The sequence below is a fragment of the Crassostrea angulata genome, chromosome 2, assembly GCF_025612915.1.
Source record: "Crassostrea angulata isolate pt1a10 chromosome 2, ASM2561291v2, whole genome shotgun sequence".
In the NCBI taxonomy this organism is placed as follows: Eukaryota; Metazoa; Mollusca; class Bivalvia; order Ostreida; family Ostreidae; genus Magallana; species Magallana angulata.
This window is the reverse complement of record NC_069112.1, coordinates 4,886,137-4,909,544: the sequence shown is the minus strand read 5'-3', so window position 1 is coordinate 4,909,544 and position 23,408 is coordinate 4,886,137. Positions and strand designations below refer to the sequence as shown.

Below are 23,408 nucleotides of genomic sequence, written 5' to 3'. Positions count from 1 at the left end.
TATAGCAACAGAGAGAAAGGTAGAGGTAGAGAAAGGAAGAGAGATTTCAAAAATATTTTTGATGATGTTTGATAAATAAAACAAAATTAATCTTTAACTATGCATCAACTGATATCATTAAGAGTGAGAGAACAGAGAGAAAGACAGAGAGAAAGAGAACAAAAATTTCAGTTCTCGTAAATTTAAATTAATAATGACACTTAACCTCTCAGAGAGAGAGAGAGAGACAGAGAGAGAGAGAGAGACAGAGAGAGTAATGAAAAAAATTGGAGACATAATGAGAGAGAAAGATAAATCAATATTCATCATTTATACACTTTCAACCTGAATGTCACTACATGTATGTAACACCTATATAGATGAGAGAAAGAGAGAGAGAGAGATTAGATTTAAGATGGTGTTGAGTAAATACATGTAAATTATAATCAATATTTATTCTCACCAGAAAAAGCATCCTCATCTATGTCATCATCATCACTAAGTCTATCATTTCCAGCATGCAATCGACCTTTGCCTTGCTTTAACATTGTTCCTATAAGAAAATACAAACATTTATAACATATTTACAGACATTTTCTCAAAAATCTGCTGGAAAATGAGGGATATAGCAACAGAGAGAAAGGTAGAGGTAGAGAAAGGAGGAGAGATTTCAAAAATATCTTTTATTAAGCTTGGAATATCTTTTGAGTGTAAGAGAGAGAGTGAGAGAGAGAGAGATAAAGAGGGAGGGAAATAATTAGAGGGAGAGAGAAAAAGAACAAAAAATTCAGTTCTCTTAGGTTTAACTTGATGATGACACTAAACCTGTATGTCACTACATGTGTGCAGAACTGTGTGTGTATATATATATATATATATATATATATATATATATATATATATATATATATATATATATATATAATAGATAGATAGAGAGAGAGAGAGAGAGAGAGAGGGAGGGAGAGGGAGAACATTGAATAGAGTGAGAAACGGGGAAAGAGAAAAATAAAAATCAATGTTCTTTAGTTTAACTCAATCTTTAAACACTTTCAACCTGAATGTCACTAAATGTGTGCAAAACTGATATGAGAGAGAGAGAGAGAGAGAGAGAGAGAGAGAGAGAGAGAGAGAGAATTGAGTAAATACATGTAAATTATAATCAATATTTATTCTCACCAGAAAGAGCATCCTCATCTATGTCATCTTCATCACTAAGTCTATCATTTCCAGCATGCAATCGACCTTTGCCTTGCTTTGGCATTGTTCCTAAAAGTAAACATAAAAACATTTATAACATATTTACTGGAATGGACATTTTCTCAAAAATCAGCTACAAAATGAGGGATATAGTAACAGAGAGAAAGGTAGAGGTTGAGAAAGGAAGAGAGATTTCAAAAATATTTTTGATGATGTTTGATAAATAAAACAAAATTAATCTTTAACTATGCATCAACTGATATCATTAAGAGTGAGAGAACAGAGAGAAAGACAGAGAGAAAGAGAACAAAAATTTCAGTTCTCGTAAATTTAAATTAATAATGACACTTAACCTCTCAGAGAGAGAGAGAGACAGAGAGAGAGAGAGAGAGAGACAGAGAGAGTAATGAAAAAAATTGGAGACATAATGAGAGAGAAAGATAAATCAATATTCATCATTTATACACTTTCAACCTGAATGTCACTACATGTATGTAACACCTATATAGATGAGAGAAAGAGAGAGAGAGAGATAAGATTTAAGATGGTGTTGAGTAAATACATGTAAATTATAATCAATATTTATTCTCACCAGAAAAAGCATCCTCATCTATGTCATCATCATCACTAAGTGTATCATTTCCAGCATGCAATCGACCTTTGCCCTGCTTTAACATTGTTCCTAAAAGTAAATACAAACATTTATAACATATTTACAGACATTTTCTCAAAAATCTGCTGGAAAATGAGGGATATAGCAACAGAGAGAAAGGTAGAGGTAGAGAAAGGAGGAGAGATTTCAAAAATATCTTTTATTAAGCTTGGAATATCTTTTGAGTGTAAGAGAGAGAGTGAGAGAGAGAGAGATAAAGAGAGAGGGAAATAATTAGAGGGAGAGAGAAAAAGAACAAAAAATTCAGTTCTCTTAGGTTTAACTTGATGATGACACTAAACCTGTATGTCACTACATGTGTGCAAAACGAGAGAGAGAGAGAGAGAGAGAGAGAGAGAGAGAGAGAGAGACAGACAGACACAGACAGACAGACAGACAGACAGACAGACAGAACAATGAATATAGTGAGAGACGGGGTAAGAGAAAAGTTCTTTAGTTTAACTCATTTTTTAAACACTTTCAACCTGAATGTCACTACATGTGTGCAAAACTGATATGATTGAGGAGAGAGAGAGAGAAAGAGCGAAGAAAGAGAGAGAGGGAGAGAGAGTTTATATTTGAGATGATGTTGCGTAAATACATGTAAATTATAATCAATATTTATCCTCACCAGAAAGAGCATCCTCATATATGTCATCATCATCACTAAGTCTATCATTTCCAGCATGAAATTGACCTTTGCCCTGCTTTAACATTGTTCCTATAAGTAAATACAAACATTTATAACATATTTATAGACATTTTCTCAAAAATCTGCTGGAAAATGAGGGATATAGCATTAGAGAGAAAGGTAGAGGTAGAAAAAGGAGGAGAGATTTCAAAAATATCTTTTATTAAGCTTGGAATATCTTTTGAGTGTAAGAGAGAGAGTGAGGGAGAGAGAGATAAAGAGGGAGGGAAATAATTAGAGGGAGAGAGAAAAAGAACAAAAAATTCAGTTCTCTTAGGTTTAACTTGATGATGACACTAAACCTGTATGTCACTACATGTGTGCAGAACTGTATATATACATATAATATATAGATAGATAAAAAGATAGATAGATAGATAGATAGATAGATAGATAGATAGATAGATAGATAGAGAGAGACGGAGGGAGAGGGAGAACATTGAATAGAGTGAAAAACAGGGAAAGAGAAAAATAAAAATCAATGTTCTTTAGTTTAACTCAATCTTTAAACACTTTCAACCTGAATGTCACTAAATGTGTGCAAAACTGATATGAGAGAGAGAGAGAGAGAGAGAGAGAGAGAGAGAGAGAGAGAGAGAGAGAGAGAGAGAGAGAGAAAGAGAGTTGAGTAAATACATGTAAATTATAATCAATATTTATCCTCACCAGAAAGAGCATCCTCATCTATGTCATCATCATCTCTAAGTCTATCATTTCCAGCATGCAATCGACCTTTGCCTTGCTTTGGCATTGTTCCTAAAAGTAAACACAAACATTTATAACATATTTACTGGAATGGACATATTCTCAAAAATCAGCTACAAAATGAGGGATATAGTAACAGAGAGAAAGGTAGAGGTTGAGAAAGGAAGAGAGATTTCAAAAATATTTTTGATGATGTTTGATAAATAAAACAAAATTAACCTTTAACTATGCATCAACTGATATCATTAAGAGTGAGAGAACAGAGAGAAAGACAGAGAGAAAGAGAACAAAAACTTCAGTTCTTTTAAATTTTATTTAACGATGACACTTAACCTGAATGTCACTACATGTTTTAAACACTGAGAGAGAGCGAGTAATGAAAAAAATGGAGACATAATGAGAGAGAAAGATAAATCAATATTCATTATTTATACACTTTCAACCTGAATGTCACTACATGTATGTAACACTTATATAGATGAGAGAGAGAAAGAGAGAGAGAGATTGAGATTTGAGATGTTGTTGAGTAAATACATGTAAATTATAATCAATATTTTCCTCACCAGAAAGAGCATCCTCATCTATGTCATCATCATCACTAAGTCTATCATTTCCAGCATGCAATCGACCTTTGCCTTGCTTTAACACTGTTCCTAAATGTAAATACAAACATTTATAACATATTTACAGACATTTTCTCAAAAATCTGCTGGAAAATGAGGGATATAGCAACAGAGAGAAAGGTAGAGGTAGAGGTTTAACTCATTTTTTAAACACTTTGAACCTTAATGTCACTACATGTGTGCAAAACTGATATGAGGGAGAGAGAGAGAGAGAGAGAGAGAGAGAGAGAGAGAGAGAGAGAGAGAGAGAGAGAGAGAGATAGATAAATCAATACTACTGTGTAAGTTTAAATTGATGATGACACTTAACCTGAATGTCACTACATGTGTGCAACACTAAGAGAGAGAGAGAGAGAGAGAGAGAGAGAGCAAGAGAGAGAATTTAGATTTGAGATGGTGTTGAGTAAATACATGTAAATTATAATCAATATTTATTCTCACCAGAAAGAGCATCCTCATCTATGTCATCATCATCACTAAGTCTATCATTTCCAGCATGCAACTGACTTTGGCCTTGCTTTGGCATTGTTCCTAAAAGTAAACATTAAAAGTAAAACAAATATTTAAATGAAGATTTTTTTCTAAATCAGTAATGAAAATTACAGGTGTATTCGTAATCCAAATAACATGCAAATTAAATTTAAGGTATAAAAATAAAATGAAAAAAATCAACAAAGTGAACTGTTTCAAAATGTTAAATAAATTTTGTAGCTTAAGATATCATTTGATCACAAATGAAATGTCATAACAAGAAATAATGTTCAATGAATGACTACATGTAAAAAGAAAACTAGCTTGCACAGTTATAACTATTCAATCTGATATTACACCATACCTAAGGTTCAGAGAAAAATTAATCAGATCTGACATCAAAATTCTTTGTTACTCATTCCCCCCCCCCTTCCAAAAAATGAATAATAATAAAAATAATAATATAAATATATTTGAGTAAAACCTACAATTGAAGGAAAAAAATATATAAAAAATAATGACTTTAGTATAAATAAAGTGACCTTTGAATATTGAAATCATTTAAGAATAAATATAATTTGAAATGAAAAACAATGAAATTGTCTAAAATATGTTATAACTTACAAGAAAACAGTAATTGGGTCAATAAATAAGCATTTAAAAAACACATACCTGAGTGTACAATGTTTAATCAAAGAGTTTCAATTATGTAATTTACCGGTAATCTGAACAAAGTTCATCATACTACTTTACGTATGCATCTGAAATCTAAGAGATATAAAGCAACATTGACTGTATCACTCAAGTTTGCAAGTAACTCTCTGAATTCCAAATGAAAATGATCTACTTGACCATCCTTCTGATTTACCATGCTATAAAGATACAATGCCATGTTAATTTCAAATAAGGAGTTATGGTTCAGCATGTTCAATGTGTTTTCAATGAAAATAACAAAGAAATCTTTAAAGCCAGCCCTGTGATTGTCATTGTACACATTTTTTAATGCTTTATAAGAAAAAATAACTATTTTTCTGATCACATTTTTAACAGTGTCAAATGCATTATGTAGCAATTAGAATATTTTGATATCAGTACAGGACACCTATTGCACTCAATACATACTGGGGGTAATACACAGTAAACAAAGCATACTGTTCCATACCTTTTTCTCTGAAAACCTTGGCTTTTTGAGATCAAAGGGGTCATCATCATCATCATCTTTTAAAAAAATATACAGTTATTAAAAATTAAAATTATTGTTCGAATTCGAAAATAAACCTAACAGAACATGTTAACCTGGAGTTGATATTATTTACTGAATGCTAACAGTATCCATTCAAAATTATTTCATCCATTTTAACAATAAGTTGTTCCGTTCTTGGTACTTATAATATATTTTGTCCTATATGTAGTGCGGATTCTTCAATGTAACACATCTACATGTTACATATTTATTCACACAAGATTTGTTTCACATCTCACATGGAACTCATATCCTTTCTTTTCAGAACCTGGCAGTCACAGTGAATTTCATCAGACACCTTTGTATCTTGATACCTTTAATTTTGTATACCAACACATGTATTTACATTTTCAACTGTCTTTGTCTATAATAACATTACTAATTAATTTTGAAGCCTATAGCCAAATAACTTCATTACAGACAAGTGATACAAAATGGGTGTGCCATATAGCCTAATCAAAAATAGTATTGGCTGTGCCGCGAAGTAATACACAGCATGTGCTACATGAAAAAACAGTGGTTTTGATATGTTGTTTTAAGTGTACAAATTGGGAATATTAATTATACATATAAGTATTAAGGAATCGTTCTATGAATATTATGAGGTGATAATTTCGGTCAGAGTGTGGTCAAATTTATCACAAAGCCCTTTGGGCTTTATTGGATTTGACCATCCCCCAACCAAAATTATCACCTTATAATACTCAAAGAATGATTCCTTACTCCTAAAATAAAAACAGATTCAACCTTTTCACACATTGATAAAATATCAGTCATAATTATAAACTGCCTCACCTGTAACTTCAGTTGTCTTCATCTCCATCTTAGTTTTCTAGAAACATATTTCAAAAATTACATTAAATGCAAAACAATATCTTTAAAATAAAATAGCAGCATGCCATTGAAATTGATCATTTAACTTTTTAAGTGCTCTAGAAGTGTTTTACATGTACAGTACATGTACCATCAGAATCTCCAAATCTAATATATCATAATGTAGTATGCCTATTATTTATAGTTAAAGTTTTCAGTAATACACACTCAACTTATATAAATGCTTCTCATTTGTGAAAATATTTTAATAAAATTCATTTTCAAACATTAAAGCACACATTGTTTAATTAAGTGATCTTTTCAAAGAATTACATGAAAGTGTTGCCTCCAAGGAACATTCTCATCACCATAATCATAACGTATTTCTTCTCCAATATGTATATCTTGTAGAGCAAACAAACACAGCCTTGGATAATTATTGAAAACTTTCAATTTCATTGTTGCATTTGCCTTCTTGTCATCATTGACATAACGGCACATTCTTTCTGGTACATCTGTAGCATCAACACTACAAAATTGAAACAATTCTAAAATAATATGCCCCAGCATACATGTAAAATTCTATGAAACTCCTTAGTTAATCTTACATTTATTTACTAGTAAAACTTCCAAAACTATCTAGTTTTCCGAGTGGAAATGGATCAAAAGACTGCCCCCCCCCACTCTCACTCTCTCTCTCTCTCTCTCTCTCTCTCTCTCTCTCTCGTGAAAGAGTAATGTTGTACGTCAACAAACTAGTTACAAGCAAGATGAATATTATATTACATATTATTTAGAGACCTGAAAAAAAATCTAAGTTGATGTTAAATACAGGATATATTACAAAAAATGCTATTATTAAAACCAAAACTAATTAAAGCAGATATCATTACATATCACTGAAAATATTTAAAAATGTAATCTAAAATATCATGTATTAAATTATTTACTGTAATAATTCTGATTATGTGAGAAAGAATAGGAGAAAAAGAGAAGAAAGTATACCGATATCAAAACAAAAACTCACACATGTTTCCCATTCCATTTGAAATGAAACATGTAACTGTGTTTTTTCTTCCTGCGTTTTCTCTCTCGAATTTCAGCCTCTTTTTCACTTATTCGATTGCCAACATACTCTAAAAGAAAGGCCCCCTTTTGGAAAAATGCTGTTGTAAATACACCGAATCCTGTAAAATTAAAGTCAAATTAATAATTGGAATAATTAGCATGCAAAGTACATTTGTCATTTGTACACAGAATAATTATTAATAGAAATATAATATTACTTTAAACATGTTCAGAAATACATGATGACATTTATGTATGTACAATTATAAGACAGGGCTCGACACAAATTCTCTGTACTTTATTCTAGCTGACAAGTGTTGGTTCAGTTTTACTAGTCTGCAGGCAATTTTATAATTTTGCCAAAAATAAATGTCAAGACGGTATCAGATATAATAAGAACAATCACTAAAATATCCGATCTGCACAAATTCATGGATAAAATAGGCAATGCCTGCTGTCCGATCCTTTTCTTTTTGAAATAAAATCTTGTTTAAAACTTAAAAATAAATAAATATAAATATTTAAGTCAAATTAATTCACAATTTTAAAATGGTTGTGATTAATGAAAATACGTGATAACCAGTCTTGATATTTTGTTCAAGATTCCTATAAATTTTGTCAAGTTTGATCAAAGTCTATCATATTTCTAAAGCTTCCATATCTCTATTGCAGCAATGTGTTAAATCAAATGAAGATCACTTATTGGTTTTTAAAATTTTTAATCATTAAATCAGATGATGTAAATAAGGTTTGAATTGACTGGCCATTATGCTAAATAGCTAAAATGCCCTCAGGGTTTTCCAGTAAAATGTAGATACCGGTAATTGTTAATTATACCAAGTTTTTAAGCAGAACATTTTATCATTCCAATAGAACTGACAAGACACAGCCAGGTTTTATTAGTCCTACTTAAAAACTACTTTCGTCTTCGACCAATAAGGCAAAGGGTTATAAAGTTAATGTCGAACCCTGTAAGTATAATGGTAACAATTAATACCTATAGTGTTATTAATGAATCGTTTTTCAAATCCATCCTTGTCTAAACCTGCTTGACACCAAAATTTAGCATCCTCATCTGGCCTTATTCTCTTCGCCTTTTTAAAAAAATCATAAATACAGTATAATTATATGTACATATTGGATGTATCATATCAGTATTATATATGTAAATGGATGCTCTTTATAAAATCTTTATCTGTAATTCAAATGGTCTTGTTTAAGAACTTGTTGTATTTCAACATGATATGTCAAGTCATACTGTATTGAAAACTCATTTTGTTCAGTACTTGTAATCTACCTTCATTGGGTTTACTGCTTCTTTATTCAAGCTTATCTGCACCTGAAATACATTTTTACAGTACATGTACACGTACAAAAAAAAGAAAAATGGAAAAACTGTACTTACACAATACAGTAATTGACACATCCATAGATCACATGGGAGAAATTCATTTTAAATCCCTTGTTTGGTTTTAATTTTCCGGGTTGACCGACAGGTTTTAAAATTAGTCTTACCGGATGTTATGATTAAGCCATTGATTTAGTGATAACCTTACGCACATGCTTTAACAAGTACCTTTTCTTTTCAGTAAAATATACAGAACTGGATGTTTTTAAAACTAAATACAAACAACTATTGAAAAAATTAAATTCATAATTATTATTTATTTTATGCATCATATTAAGACCGGATTGCTCAGAACTACTGTACTGCGAGGCGATCGACATGTCATAAATGTGATAACTGAGTATCACGCATTGTTCCCACCGTAAGGGTCCTTCACCAGCTGTAAGAACTTGTTTAGCAATAATCATTATAATGACAACGATGCTGATATGCATAATTTTTACAGTTTTATAATTCAAAAATTTGACCAAGGCTCAATATTATTGTTTCTTCTCAATCAATTTTTCATTTTCATTGCGTCTCCAAATTATCGTAAAACGGTTCGTGTTAATTATAGACTACATGTAAGTATCGGTATGGTCAATCACCAAACAAATATCACCTTGCAGGACAAGTGTCGCCTGAATAAACAAACCGTGACACGGGTCCCGCTTCTAACGCCTTGAGCCATTTAAATGACCAAGTAGGTGTAAATTAGGTATGGCGCTTGGAGATACAAGGCGACTTCGAGGTATCGAGAGTAAAAAAATATAGATTATGAATAACGGCCTTTACGGGACTGCAGTTTGACTTCGAGGGAACAAGGGTTTCGAGAAATCAAGAGTTCGAGAATCAAGAGTAAATTTGCTTAGTTATATAGGGGAAAAAATTGGGACCCTGGACTCACTTCGAGCAATCAAGAACTTCGAGCGATCAAAGTTCGAGCCATCGAGAATTACCTGTATGTCAATCGAGGGCTTCCAACTAGTATTTCAAGAGCGGCGGTTACGACTTACTTTTGTTCTTTCTACTTTGATGTGCGTTCACAGTTTGAGATGGCAAGATACAGATACAGACACACGTATAAGTATTCATCGTACAACATCATGATCATGAACATGTGCATATGTAATGATCGACTCTAATCCGGGCCCCGACACATTTTCGAAATATTTTTTAAAAAGTTACTTCCATTGTTCATGATTATGGTAATTTTAACGACACTACAACTTACAGGTTTCGTCATGATAAAGCAAAACATCCAATATACATGTCACTATGTGCTCACAGTGCTGCTCATGTATAATAAGCCTACCAGCAATACGGTCTACTTTCACTTTCACAGGAAGTGAATATTACCCTAAGATCATTCTCAGGCCAGAGCTTTGAAATACCGAATGTGACTGGTCCTTCTTCTTCTTCTTCTTCCCCGTATAGTTCCGACCGCCATCTGGTGTAATATCGAACAATATATGGTCCGATGTATTTGATGCGCGGGTATAAAGCTGGAGGGTCGTTCAGGGGGGGGGGGGGGGCACCCCCAATGAAAATTCAAACAAATTAATTTCACATTGTAAACTTATCATCAAAATGCATCAAGTTGAAAAAATATCTGGATCCGCGCCTGGTAAGATCATAATTATACATGCATATGAAATAAATATGACCAAGTAAATTCATCTTAAACCATGCAGCTATTAGGAAATGGGACAGTTTATTAATGTAGACTCATATGTTAACTTTTAGACATAAGAATATTTTTATTTTGGTCAGTTGTGAAGTTAAGTGTAATGCATGTAAGACTTTGTATACCTGTTGACTTGTAGTAAAAATTGACCTGCTGGATTTATAGTAAAGGGGTAAATGTATTAATAATCAAGATTATATATGTATTGTTACTGTAACAACTAGACAATGTAACAGAAAGTAAACCTTAAACAAACCCAAGGTTGAATTTAGCTTTTTCCCCTTCAGATCTATTACTAGGACCCAAAGCAAATTACCCAGAACAAACCTTGAGGGACTCCTGGATGGACCAAGATAAAAAACTCATAAGCCCTTCCCAATTAAAAAGGCTGTTATATTCTTAATTTTCACTACCAACACTTAAAAGTTTTTAAAATTCAACCAGGATTACAATTTAAAACCATGCGTGCAATTTTTTTTTCATAACATTGATATGAGTGTCACTGGTTTGTTTGTAAATATGTACATGTATATTGTATACAGTGGTATATATTGGTAAACGACATGTATAAATACTGTATATATATAACCTTTGGTGAATGTTTTACACTATACATTTTGATGCTCCTGCTACATCTTTTCATTATACTGCATTGAGCCATTGCAGTTAAGATGTGACAAAGTAAACAAATATGGTTGATCTGTACAGAATGTATGGGTTACCCTGTAGTTATATTAAAATTATTTAAAAAATAAATATTAACATGGATTAATAAGGACCACAGTTTTACAAAGTAAGGTGACAATAGTACTAATTTTTTGGTGGCTGGACATAAAGAAATGTGTTCATGTCAATTCTCAAAATTTAAACTATAATTATACATAATAAAAATGGTGAGAATATAAATGTAGATTTTAAACTAAAATAGATTATAATACTAGTTTTTTATTTAGTAAATTACATGTTACCAAATGTAGTTTGCTAAAAATATATTTATGATTTTTTCTATGGAATAAATTAAATAAATCCTTTTTTACTACAGACATGTGTTGTTTATAATATTAAAATGAGTGTCACTTGTTTGATATTTCCCTTTAAAACTAAAAGAAGTGAAGTTTGTGTTGTGTGCAATAAATTTCAAGTATATTACAGTATTCATTATACATTTCACAAAAGTTATACAGTAATGCAGCTAAATTTGCAATGGGATAAATGATTGCTTGCAAAATAATTCATGATTATTTGAAATGTGATGCATTAATTATTCAAGTTGTAGCACTGAGGTAAATCACAAGGTACAGAATGTTGATTTGACTGGAATAATCTGCCAAATTTTTTTTTTTTTGGTGATTTGGTTGTTGTTTACTTGAAATATCAAACAAGCAAATTTTATTCTTGATATATCAATCCTACAACTCACAATTTGATAATGGCTGAATGATGGATGCATTCAGAACAAGATAGAGTTCCTGGGGAAAAATTGTTAGAGGAACAGTTGAAGCATTTCATGGATAGATCGATAGAGAGAGAGAGAGAGATGCATGTATGATGACCATAACTTTCCTTTCTTAAGAAATATTCTCTTCCAAAGTCTCAATATGGAAACTGCCAATGACACTGGTCTTTATGCAAATTCATAACAAAACTGAGAACAAAAATGCATTGTAATACCAGTGACCAGCCACATACATGTACTGCCTATTATGCATTGGGATGTTGGTTGATGGTTTTTGCCATAGTTCATGTGCAATTCCTTTTACCTTTGATCTTAGATACACATCTGAACTACAATTAAAAAATTCTTATGACTTTTACTTATGCGCAGAACTGAGTGGAATATATTTATATATGAAGGTAATATACTGCGATTATAACAATCAATCAGTTTGGTCATTTTTTGTACCAATTTTAATTCGCACAGCCCACTACAACAGTTCTATATTTCTATATGATTATATATAATTATTGATCATTCTTATTGATAATGCTCATTAGAACAATGAAAATTTGCTTATATATGTTTCATGAAATTGATAGCATATTTCTTTTGAACATTTGTTAAGCTGTATGGTAAAGAATAAAATACAAATTGATTAAAAAGCATTTCATGAAATAATGGTGCTGGTGCATGCATATTGTTTCAGAATATTTGTAATTATAAATCTGCATACATATAATAAATTTGTCAATAAAATATGCTTAAAGCTAAACTCAAAATGTCTTTTATTCACAAATTTACCCATTCAATTTGTATCCCAATCTTCATAAGGTAAATTTAGTATAGGTTTGAAATGCGCTCACATATTTACAAGTGATGAGAGGAGTAAATGGCATCACTAAGTTTTACTGTGTCTAATATTAATTTTATCTTGAAGGGTTGGCTATTGTGTAAATTTCTTTCATGATTGTATTGCATAGGCATGGATAACTTATCATTCAACAAGGATCTATTTTTACTATGGTAAATGGATATGCACATTTCTTTTGTTTACTGTCATATAATGTGTATGTGCAGATGTGCATGAAGGGGCATAGGGAGTTCTATTAAATGGTAAATTTACAATGTCAACATTATTAATTTGAAATTTCCAGAGGCTCTTCAACCAAACAAGAATTTTTGTCAACCTATTTTTCTTTCCAATTTTTTTTAACCGTGGTTGATAAAATTGCGGTTATGATAAAAATATAATTCAGAACAATTCACAAATAATTGAAAACACTTACTGCACGCTTTCCCCGTGAATAGGACATGGTTTATCTGCATCTATATTCTACCAAGCCTCAAACTATTAAAAAACCCACTGAAATATATTTTATATATCAATGATTTTGTCTGTTTTAAAAATACAATTAACTTGTGTCCTTGTCTAAGACGTATCACTGGTTTTTCTTGAAATATATTTGCAAAATATTGATACTACTAAGTTATAACACTCCTTACAATAATTGCTAATCTTGGATTTTATATATAAAAAAGCAAACGTTCTTAAACAAAAACTATCCCCTCAATGAATTAATCTTTCAATTAATGTAATCATTGATTCTCTCATCAGTTCTAATCGTTATGACTAATCTTTTCTTAGTCTTCTTTTAGATCTCTCTTTAAAAAGGTAATTATTTCCTTACTATCGTAAAAAATAAACTTACTGAGTGCAGTTCAGTTGACGCCATCTTTAAGCAACAGGAAGTTCTAATCGCGCATGCGCGCTTTTTAACCTAAATAGAGTAAAGTGTGTGAACTACTCTTCTGGATTGCACGAGGTGTGTTAAAAAATTCACTTACACACCGGAAACCCAAACATAGTACGATTTTTATTTTCTGAATCAAGGACGATGAGAATTAACGTTTCCGAATGAACTTACTTCCCACTACGCGAGTGCATGTAGTGGGAAGAAAAAATGTAGTGGGATAAAACGTGTGTGTTCATACTCATGTAGTGGCTTTCATGTGATTACAAACACACACACACACACACACACACACACACACACACACACACACACTTACACCGAGAAAAAAGAATTCATGAGAAAGTAATGGCTTTTGTCCACTGCCGACCATTATTTACACAAATTGACAATCCATTAAAATAGTTCATTACCATACATGTTCTGCCATTAACATCACCCAATAACATACATGTACTTCCAGAAACAATGTACAGCTATCCAATGATGGGACGGAATATTAGTTCATTTTGTAGAATTTCATTATCACAGATGCCTAATTTTGATTGGTCGGTTTCCTACCGACGCTGGTCCCACGCCTCCTCGTCGAACGGATCAATCTGACGCTTACTGTATGCGTCCTTGAACTCTGACCCCAGCATGTTTAGGTCGCCCGAGTCACGGATCACTCCCTACAATAAGATTATTACATCAGTTTCACCTATATCTCTAGATATGAATGAACCTAGGCAAATATATCGATCTCTCATAATTTGCAATGATAAATGATTTTAATCCAATGAGTTGTGTGTTTTCTTTGCCTGGGTCTTGGGGAGATTTTATAATCACATTTTTTTTATTCTCGTTTTGAATTTTTAAATTCCTGTTTTATAGAATTTTTTATGGAAAAGATCCTCATTTCATTTCAAAAATAATGTGTAAAAATCTGTAGTGATGTGATCACAGTCACTGTGTCATATCAAAAATTTACACCATGGAAGACATCCACTGCTAAATGAGGCAAACACGTGGTTATTAAGATATGTGTTTAATTTGGTATGCATTGAATACTTAAACTTAACTTGTATAAACCCTTACCTTGGGTAGATATCACTATTAGCCCTTACCTTGGGTAGATATCACTATTAGCCCTTACCTTAGGTAGATATCACTATTAGCCCTTACCTTGTATAGATATCAGTATCAGCCCTTATCTTGTATAGATATCAGTATTAGCCCTTACCTTGGGTAGATATCACTATTAGCCCTTACCTTGGGTAGATATCACTATTAGCCCTTACCTTAGGTAGATATCACTATTAGCCCTTACCTTGGGTAGATATCACTCTTAGCCCTTTCCTTGTATAGATATCAGTATTAGCCCTTACCTTGGGTAGATATCAGTATTAGCCCTTACCTGTATAGATATCACTATTAGCCCTTACCTTGGGTAGATATCAGTATTAGCCCTTACCTTGGGTAGATATCACTATTAGCCCTTACCTTGTATAGATATCACTATTAGCCCTTACCTTGGGTAGATATCAGTATTAGCCCTTACCTTAGGTAGATATCACTATTAGCCCTTACCTTGGGTAGATATCACTCTTAGCCCTTTCCTTGTATAGATATCAGTATTAGCCCTTACCTTGGGTAGATATCAGTATTAGCCCTTACCTGTATAGATATCACTATTAGCCCTTACCTTGGGTAGATATCAGTATTAGCCCTTACCTTGGGTAGATATCACTATTAGCCCTTACCTTGTATAGATATCACTATTAGCCCTTACCTTGGGTAGATATCAGTATTAGCCCTTACCTTAGGTAGATATCAGTATTAGCCCTTACCTTGGGTAGATATCCCAGCAGCCTCATGGCGTGCTCCCTGAGCAGTTTCTGTCTCTCCTCCTCAATGATCTGTTTCCTGAATGCCTCCATCCTCTCCTCCTCACGGCGCTCCTCAAGCTCCCGCTCGCGGTCTGCGGCGAACTGAGACTTCCTGTCATCAATGAGCTTCTCCACCTCGCGCTGCCGAGCTGCCTCCTCTGCTCGCTCGTGCTCAATCTTCATCTCGCGAGCTATCTCAGAGTCACGTTTCTAAAAAAATTTTTTTTAAAAGGCCTCATTACTAAGAACGTTGTGGTAATGTTCTGATCGTTAATGCAGAAAACAAATTTAGTAATCTGTACCATGAAAAGTTGGGTAACAAAACTAATTTTCAATTAATTTTTCACAGGCAGCAGGGGAGTCGAGACTAAAAGCAAGATTAAATAGCAATACTGATGACAGATTTGTTTTCAACGTTAGGAATTTATTAGATATATTTACCATGACATCAAATTTGATGGCCTCTTTCTCTGCTATCTGGGCAGTCCTTTCTTTGTTCATGTACGCAGATCGTAGCTTAGCTTCTAATGCTCTCAACTCTAAACTGTAAACAAAGTAAATTGAATTGGTTCACTAAAATTATCTCAAAAACCTACATTTCAGGATATTGACACTTCAAAGAAAGGTTACAAACAATTTTTCTTTCAAAATTGACATCACCAATTGAATGTAAATTATTTATATATTAAATATTCTGTAATTCAAATACCTTGGGTAAGTTTTGCCTGATGAGAGTATTTTAATAACTTGACAATTATTTTTTATGATTCTATCAATGACAGAAATACTTGAGGCATATGATGTGTGTATAAACATCTAAGATAACTGACTGAAGTTGTTACTGGAAAAGACAAATCCCTATTTCAAAAATTTGAATTTAAGAACTCTGTCAAAAAAAACCTCTTAATTTCCAGTATGTTTTCACTTTTCAAACATGTGGGTTTTTTCCATCTGACACCTGTTATAGCAAAATCAGATTACTCTTGTTTGTTTTACCTGATTTCCCTGATTTGCTGTCTCATCTTCTCGTCCCTGATGGAATCTAGTTTCCTCTTCTCTAGCTCTGCAGCCAGTCTCTCCTCCTGTAACATCTGTTCCTCTCGGATCAAACGGTCCCTCTGTGCCTGGAGTGTAGCATTCAAAATTGACATCAGATTTACTGATACACATATTCTGTATTATTATCATCAGAGAAGAAGCTATAAAATGTAAGCAATAATTTCATATCTGGTCAAAAATTTGTTAAAATTTCAGTTATGTTAAATTCTCCTCAGATAACATTCATTTTGGTTAAACTCTTCTCATCCTCCTTATAAATGAGCTGTTATTGACAATTCTCTCCTTTTCAGTTGAAAAATTCAGAACTTTACCTTTAATATTGCTTCTTCCATTTCTCTTTCTTTTTGTTCCATCATTGTACGCCTTATAAATCGTTTCTCTGATATCCTTTCTTCATTACTCATATTGGCTTCTAATCTTTTCTCCTCGTGCAGCCGACGAATTGTGTCCTCCCGATAATCTTCCTGCCTCCTCATGTTTTCGAGCTGCCTCTCTCTTGCCCCACCTGTCAGGGCTCGACGAACAGTTGTCTACAGGGAAAAAGGGCATTCATTATTTATAGGGGTTTAATAAGGGAGAATATAATTCAAACTGATCGTATAATAAGCAGTCACTACAACAGTAACAACACACTTTTCCATCTCTTTAGACAATAAAAACCAACAATAAATCAAATTTATACAGTAAAATCCAATAATGCAAAGTAAACGAATCAAATGAAAACAAAGCAGAGTAAATGCGATATACATATCATGCATATGAATATGATACACAAAACAGAATTGTTGAAAACGACAAACGTGCACATTCTATACAATATTTCAGCATGTTCAGAAGTTTTATTTACTTGAATGTAACATAATTCAGTTTAAGAATCATCTTGTGCAGGCTAGAAGGGACGGCACTCTACATCAGATAAACTAAGGGACGATACTCTGCATCAGATACATCAAGGAACGGTACTCTACATCAGATACATCAAGAGATACCAAGGAACGGTATTCTACATTAGATATACCAAAGGACGGTACTCTATATCAGATATACCAAGGGACGGTACTCTAAATATATCAGATACCCAAAGGGACGGTACTCTACATCAGATACACCAAGGGGCGGTACTCTATATCAGATTCACTAAGGGACGGTACTTTACATCAGATACACTAAGGGACGGTACTCTACATCAGATATGTCAAGGACGGTACTCTACATTAAATACACGAAGGGACGGTACTCCACATCAGATACACGAAGGGACGGTACTACACATCAGATACACCAAGGGACGGTACTCTACATCAGATACACTAAGGGACGGTACTCCACATCAGATACACCAAGGGACGGTACTCTACATCAGATACACTAAGGGACGGTACTCTACATCAGATACACCAAAAACGGTATTCTACATCAGATACACCAAGGGGCGGTACTCTACATCAGATTCACTAAGGGACGGTACTTTACATCAGATACACTAAGGGACGGTACTCTACATCAGATATGTCAAGGACGGTACTCTACATCAGATACACTAAGGGACGGTATTCCACATCAGATACACCAAGGGACGGTACTCTACATCAGATATACCAAGGGACGGTACTCTACATCAGATACACCGAGGGATGGTACTCTACATCAGATACACCAAGGGACGATACTCTACATCAGATACACTAAGGGACGGTAATCTGCATCAGATACACCAAGGGACGGTACTTCGGAATACATAATTTACATGAGGTCACTTGCATACTTCGAAATACGTCAGTGAAATGTTGTCTTGCAAGACAAATATTCTCGCTGAGCATATTTTCACGTTTTAAACGCATACAAATACATATTCAGAACATTTACTTCTAATTCAAAGTCCAGAACAGACAAGTACGTGACATATTATTATAATTACAAGAGAAAGACATACCAAAGAACAGTGTAGAATTTATTTAAGTATAACAATTACAACAATTGACAATGTTGATTATAACAATATTTCACTTAAAATGAGTACTATAGCATGTTATCATTGATAAATTTGCCCACAAGGTTAAGAATTTCATTGTCTTTAATGTTAAGTACTATTAACCAAAAGAGTTGTTGATCATTATCTAATGCTGAAATGTTGGAAATTTGCTTTTAATTAACTGCTTTAATTTGCTTTTAAACGAGTTTTAGACTAAAAAGCAGATAGCATCATTTTTAAATTTAAAATGTAATATTTTAATGTGGCTAAATTGTTTTAGAGTGATTTCGGCGATTGACAAAAGTTTCCGTCGCCGACAGGTTGTATTGCTTTAACATCTTAGCATTGTTGTTGAAAGTGGAGGGGGGAGCTTACTTAACAAACATTTTAGATTTGCAATACACTACGCCGATCTTTGAAATCCTAAAACCTGGTACCCTTATAACTGTTACCTGTCATTTCTACATACTTGAGAACAGTGGGGAGGGGGGCGTTGAATTCTATTTTTAATGCAAATTTAAGGAAAAAAATACTGAGAACATGGGGGTATCCCTTCCCCTTTAATGTTTGTATGGTGGTTACTGACATTAGTAGGCGCTGGCACGATAAAGGACCTCTATGTGCAGCGCAAAGTCAAGAATTCACATAGGTCTTAAATTGAAGGCGTGCATGGTTAAAGTACAACATAATTAGAATATATCAATCAATATCTTCATCTTATTCGCAGGCACATGACGTTAAAATTGTTTGTCATAAAAAAACAAATACCCCATACCTAAAAACGCGTGTATTATTTAGACTAAGGTAGTCTGCTATTTATTTTTATAATGAGAAAAAGTTAAAGGCCTAACGTCGGGTGCCTGTGATTTTTTTTACTACGTAGAATGCACGTATTACGCAAATATTTGATTCAATGTGTACAAATCAAGAATTAAAACGTTGTCAGTGACAGATGTACATAACTGAGAATCACTGTTTGAAAACTTATAATTTCCATTTTACTTTTAGCAGAAATCCTCGGTTAATGCAAAGCCTTTCATTCACGGTTCTATGTACAAGCGGAGGGGGCATGGTGTTTCAGACCCAACGTCCACAAAATACCTCCCCACCTTCCTGAAAAAAAATCTAGCTCCGCCATTTCCTTGCAATCATTGGTTCTTGACACAAAACACACAGTAGGCCAATTCATTTTATTTTGTAATCCTTCAGATTTTGTTTTCAAAATAGAATGATGTCGATTATTTGTTTCAAAGACCCCCCCCCCCATTTCCAGTACCATATATGTTCAAATACATTAATCCATTAAATTAATTAGATTAGTTAATTAAAACACCTAAACTTGTTCACCATTCTATCAATGATCTCTATTGGTGTGTATCCTTTGTGACGTAGGAAAACGGTCTAGGAATTTAAACAAAACAATTTTTTATGAATATTCATCGCCCAGTCTTGGTGATTGTCCATATAATATGTTTAATGAATGGTGTTTCTTAAATAGATTGTGTCTAATGGCAGTTCGAGTTGTATTTAATATTTGTAAATTAAAATGTCATCCAGGTTTTTCCGTTTATAATCTGATTTCATTAATAATTTTATTTTGTGTTAAAGGGCGTGTACCGAATGTCCATGACATTTTGTTATTTGCTTGTCCTAAGTTCAACAAGTGCAATGATTTTGCTGCTGAAATAAACACGATTTCCGGTGTCGTCATCGTGACCGGACAGGAATGCTAGAGGTAGTAGGATTGCCGTTCAAAAGTTTCACAAACGAATAACAAGAAATCACATTGACGCAAGCGTCAAACGGGCCGCAAAAATATACATGTAATTGTTGTTTGAATCATCATTGGTTGTTAACATAAACACACAGAACAAGGAAGAAAATAACGAGTTGGTTGTACTTAAATGGTAAATTTTGATTTTAATTACTGTATTTTCAGCAACATGTTTTTAAATTTAACATTTTACTATTAATATTAAGAATAGAGTTCGTTACTGTAAGCATTTCTAACGGTAGTTGTTTGGGCATTGCTTAAGTATGAATTAAGTAATGGAGAACACAGTGATTTGTACATTATTTTAATACAAAGTTCAATTCATTATTATTCTCTTGGAAATTATTTATTTCAAACCATCTTAATTTTTTTGGTGGATTGTATTGAATTAAAACTTAGTGCATAATTTGCATAATATATAATTTCAAGAGACCACATAATAAAATAGAAATGGATTAAGATAAAGGTATATGTAAGATCATGCTCATCCGGTAGAATCTGTTCAACTTTAAAGGTAAAAAATAAGCCGGAAATTTTTTTCCTAAATGGAATTATAGATTTTATCTACACTACAGTTAACGAAAATAATCATGGTTATTTCAAAAGAATTAAAAATAAATCAGGTTAGCTCGAATTTTCAGGTCCATTCAAATTTTCAGTTCTTTCATATTTTGGCCTAAATAATTGATATGGATGTCATTTCATGATAATGTTCTACTAGAAAGTACATGGCAATATAATAAATTCACACACAAAATCATTTTTTATACGCAACACATAGAAATTCAAATACATCAAAAACACTAAAATACATTATATAAAATTTAATGTCATTCAGGTCTTTAGTATTTTAGGTCTTTAGTATGCCCCGTATACCGATACAATAAACAACTCCGAAAGTTTACGAATATATTATAGTCTCGATAAAACGCGTCTAACACGACAGTCTATGACAAAATTTTCATTTACGAATAAAACAAAAAAATATGTAATCTATACTACTATATAAAAATAATAGACTCGAATTTTTTAGCTTTAATATTAATAAATCAGAAGAGTACTGTCTTTTGTTTTATATATTTTGAATATTTTCGGTACTTGAAGATTACCAATTTGTTTTTATTTTTTCTCAATCAAGCTTCGTTAATTAATTATCAATGAAAATTCCTCCAAAAACTCCGGAAATTATCTGAATTTTTTTGGATTTTACAATCTTGCGCATGCGCATTACATTCACGCTAAATCACCAGTCTGGGCGGACTTCGAAAAACGGAGTAAACGGAAGTGATTTCTCAAAAGAAAAAAAAATACTCCGAAAAAGGAGTTCGGCGCATGCGCAGTTAATCAAAATATCCCATTTTTACGTGAAAACAGGGCACTCAGGAAAATTGATTGTGCAAAGCGGATTATTCATATGCAGGTCTGAAAATACGTTTAAATGCTTTATAAGACATGTTTCAACAGAATGTATTTGGCAAAAATATACGTTCGTTGGCCAAATCAAATTGTATTTGCTGTCAAAGTTTTTCAATTCTGTTTCCGATGTTAATAAATTGAATTGTTAATAAAGTGAATAAATTAATGTTTTTTTCCATGATTTCACTATAATTAAAGATAATTTATGTGCTAGGGTGTGAAATACACTATTACTGTTAGTTTTTTTTTAACCCGTTTGTAGTCATTACACCGTTCTTTTGATCACGCGCTGACCCGCCAAGTCGGCACTTCTTAAAACCTTGTATACATCGTAATTTTGTCGTATTAAAAAAAAAAACATCATCCATATTAAAGGCTTGAATACTTACAATAGTGCAACAATTAATTTTCAATTTCCATACTTTCAAGTCTTAATTTGAAGTCCGATTTTCTTATCTTATAAGTCCTGGTCGACCACGTATGAGTTTTAATATTTGTATGTATTTTTCCTGTTGTTTACCGAAACATTTCCACTTTTTTTTTAAAAGTATTATTTTAAGATTAATCATTTCTGAGTCCTTTCCATATTTTTTTTCACGCTTCGAAGGATTTCAATCTATTTTTCAATCACGTTTTAGCGAGAAAGGGAGGCAACTCTCCATTATTTAAATTAGCTACAAAACGGAAGTTGAGAAAATCGCAATGCATGACGGTGCCAAATACTCCGTTTGCGGAGTTTACTCCTTTTTCGGAGTCCGCCCAGACTGATCACGGGAGGCTCTTTATTTTATGTTTCCACAATATCATATTTGCATGGATAAACTTGGAAACGATAAAACATAATGCGTGTTAATTTTCATTTTTTCTGTTCACCAAAGAAAATACGGGAGATAACTCTAACACAGCGCATTCACTATAAAAAAAATCCCGAGAGTTTCGAATGTCAACATGGTGTGCAAAAAACGTTGTTGAAATACATGTATGTTGAATTCTGCGATTATAGAATTAAACTTTTCGAAGAAAGGTACATGTATTTACAGCTTTAAAAGGGTTTGTTGTGAACAATTTGACTGTTATTTTCAATGCAACTTTATTATTTTTCTCCAAAATCGTTTTGGAGCTATTTTGCAATTTTCTGCTACATTACGGGTAAACAATGGTAAATATGGGAGGCATTTTAACTGTGGTGAAGGCCTTTCCCGAAACACAGTTAGATTATTCCAACTCAGCAGAGTGCAGTGAAATTAATAGCATTATTGTAGGCTTGAAGTTTGGTTATGCAAATGGCAACAATATACGGTGTTTTGATGTATCTATTTTGTAAATGCCTGCATGGTATCGTTTACAGTGTCAACCCATGCAAGCACGGGTCAAAGTCTAGTGATTTTTAAAAAGCATAAAACATATTTCTACGTGCAAATTTACTTTTAATTGATAAAAATGAGCATAATATTAATTCATTTAAGAAAAAAAAACTATCCCGCAGAAACGCTATATATATACAATATTTAAATGTGTATCAAATGACGGACCGGCTCCTGGCGGCCCGTAATGAAATATGACATGAATTAAGAAAACAAAGCACAGATGTACACATGTGTAAGGATACGA

General features: G+C 32.8%; 2 protein-coding genes across 5 annotated transcripts; both read right to left on the bottom strand.

The window, feature by feature from the left end:
* Positions 1 to 435: 435 nt before the first annotated feature.
* On the bottom strand, positions 436 to 13,721 carry LOC128170731 (N-lysine methyltransferase KMT5A-A-like). 4 transcript variants are annotated; one of them, XM_052836509.1, is made up of 9 exons: positions 13,244 to 13,721; positions 8,743 to 8,784; positions 8,443 to 8,539; positions 7,405 to 7,564; positions 6,711 to 6,906; positions 6,360 to 6,396; positions 5,484 to 5,539; positions 4,292 to 4,381; positions 436 to 532 (listed from the first exon to the last, which is right to left on the bottom strand). In XM_052836509.1, the coding sequence occupies exons 1-8, from the start codon at positions 13,268 to 13,270 to the stop codon at positions 4,310 to 4,312; spliced, it is 687 nt and encodes a 228-aa protein (XP_052692469.1). In that variant the 5' UTR covers positions 13,271 to 13,721; the 3' UTR covers positions 436 to 532; positions 4,292 to 4,309. The 4 variants fall into 4 exon arrangements, with proteins under 4 accessions (XP_052692469.1, XP_052692468.1, XP_052692466.1 ...); XM_052836508.1 differs by lacking the exon at positions 13,244 to 13,721 and adding an exon at positions 10,067 to 10,369; XM_052836506.1 differs by lacking the exon at positions 13,244 to 13,721 and having other exon boundaries at positions 8,743 to 10,368.
* Positions 13,722 to 13,957: 236 nt separating this feature from the next.
* LOC128170729 (meiosis-specific nuclear structural protein 1-like) lies at positions 13,958 to 17,184 on the bottom strand. Its single transcript, XM_052836504.1, has 5 exons — positions 16,947 to 17,184; positions 16,573 to 16,700; positions 16,018 to 16,120; positions 15,538 to 15,786; positions 13,958 to 14,379 (listed from the first exon to the last, which is right to left on the bottom strand). The coding sequence occupies exons 1-5, from the start codon at positions 17,109 to 17,111 to the stop codon at positions 14,266 to 14,268; spliced, it is 759 nt and encodes a 252-aa protein (XP_052692464.1). The 5' UTR covers positions 17,112 to 17,184; the 3' UTR covers positions 13,958 to 14,265.
* Positions 17,185 to 23,408: the final 6,224 nt, after the last annotated feature.

Bases quoted from the DNA above. Each gene is read 5' to 3' on its own strand.
- LOC128170731 (XM_052836506.1), bottom strand. From the start codon at position 8,871: ATGTGTCAATTACTGTATTGTGTAAGTACAGTTTTTCCATTTTTCTTT. The intron at 7,565-8,442 runs GTATTAATTGTT...TTAATTTTACAG, and splicing joins ATTCATTAATAACACTATAG to GATTCGGTGTATTTACAACA. The intron at 6,907-7,404 runs GTGAGTTTTTGT...TCAATTTTGTAG, and splicing joins AAATGGAATGGGAAACATGT to TGTTGATGCTACAGATGTAC.
- LOC128170729 (XM_052836504.1), bottom strand. From the start codon at position 17,111: ATGAGGAGGCAGGAAGATTATCGGGAGGACACAATTCGTCGGCTGCAC. The intron at 16,701-16,946 runs GTAAAGTTCTGA...GCTACACTCCAG, and splicing joins TGGAAGAAGCAATATTAAAG to GCACAGAGGGACCGTTTGAT. The intron at 16,121-16,572 runs GTAAAACAAACA...CTTTGTTTACAG, and splicing joins CAGCAAATCAGGGAAATCAG to TTTAGAGTTGAGAGCATTAG.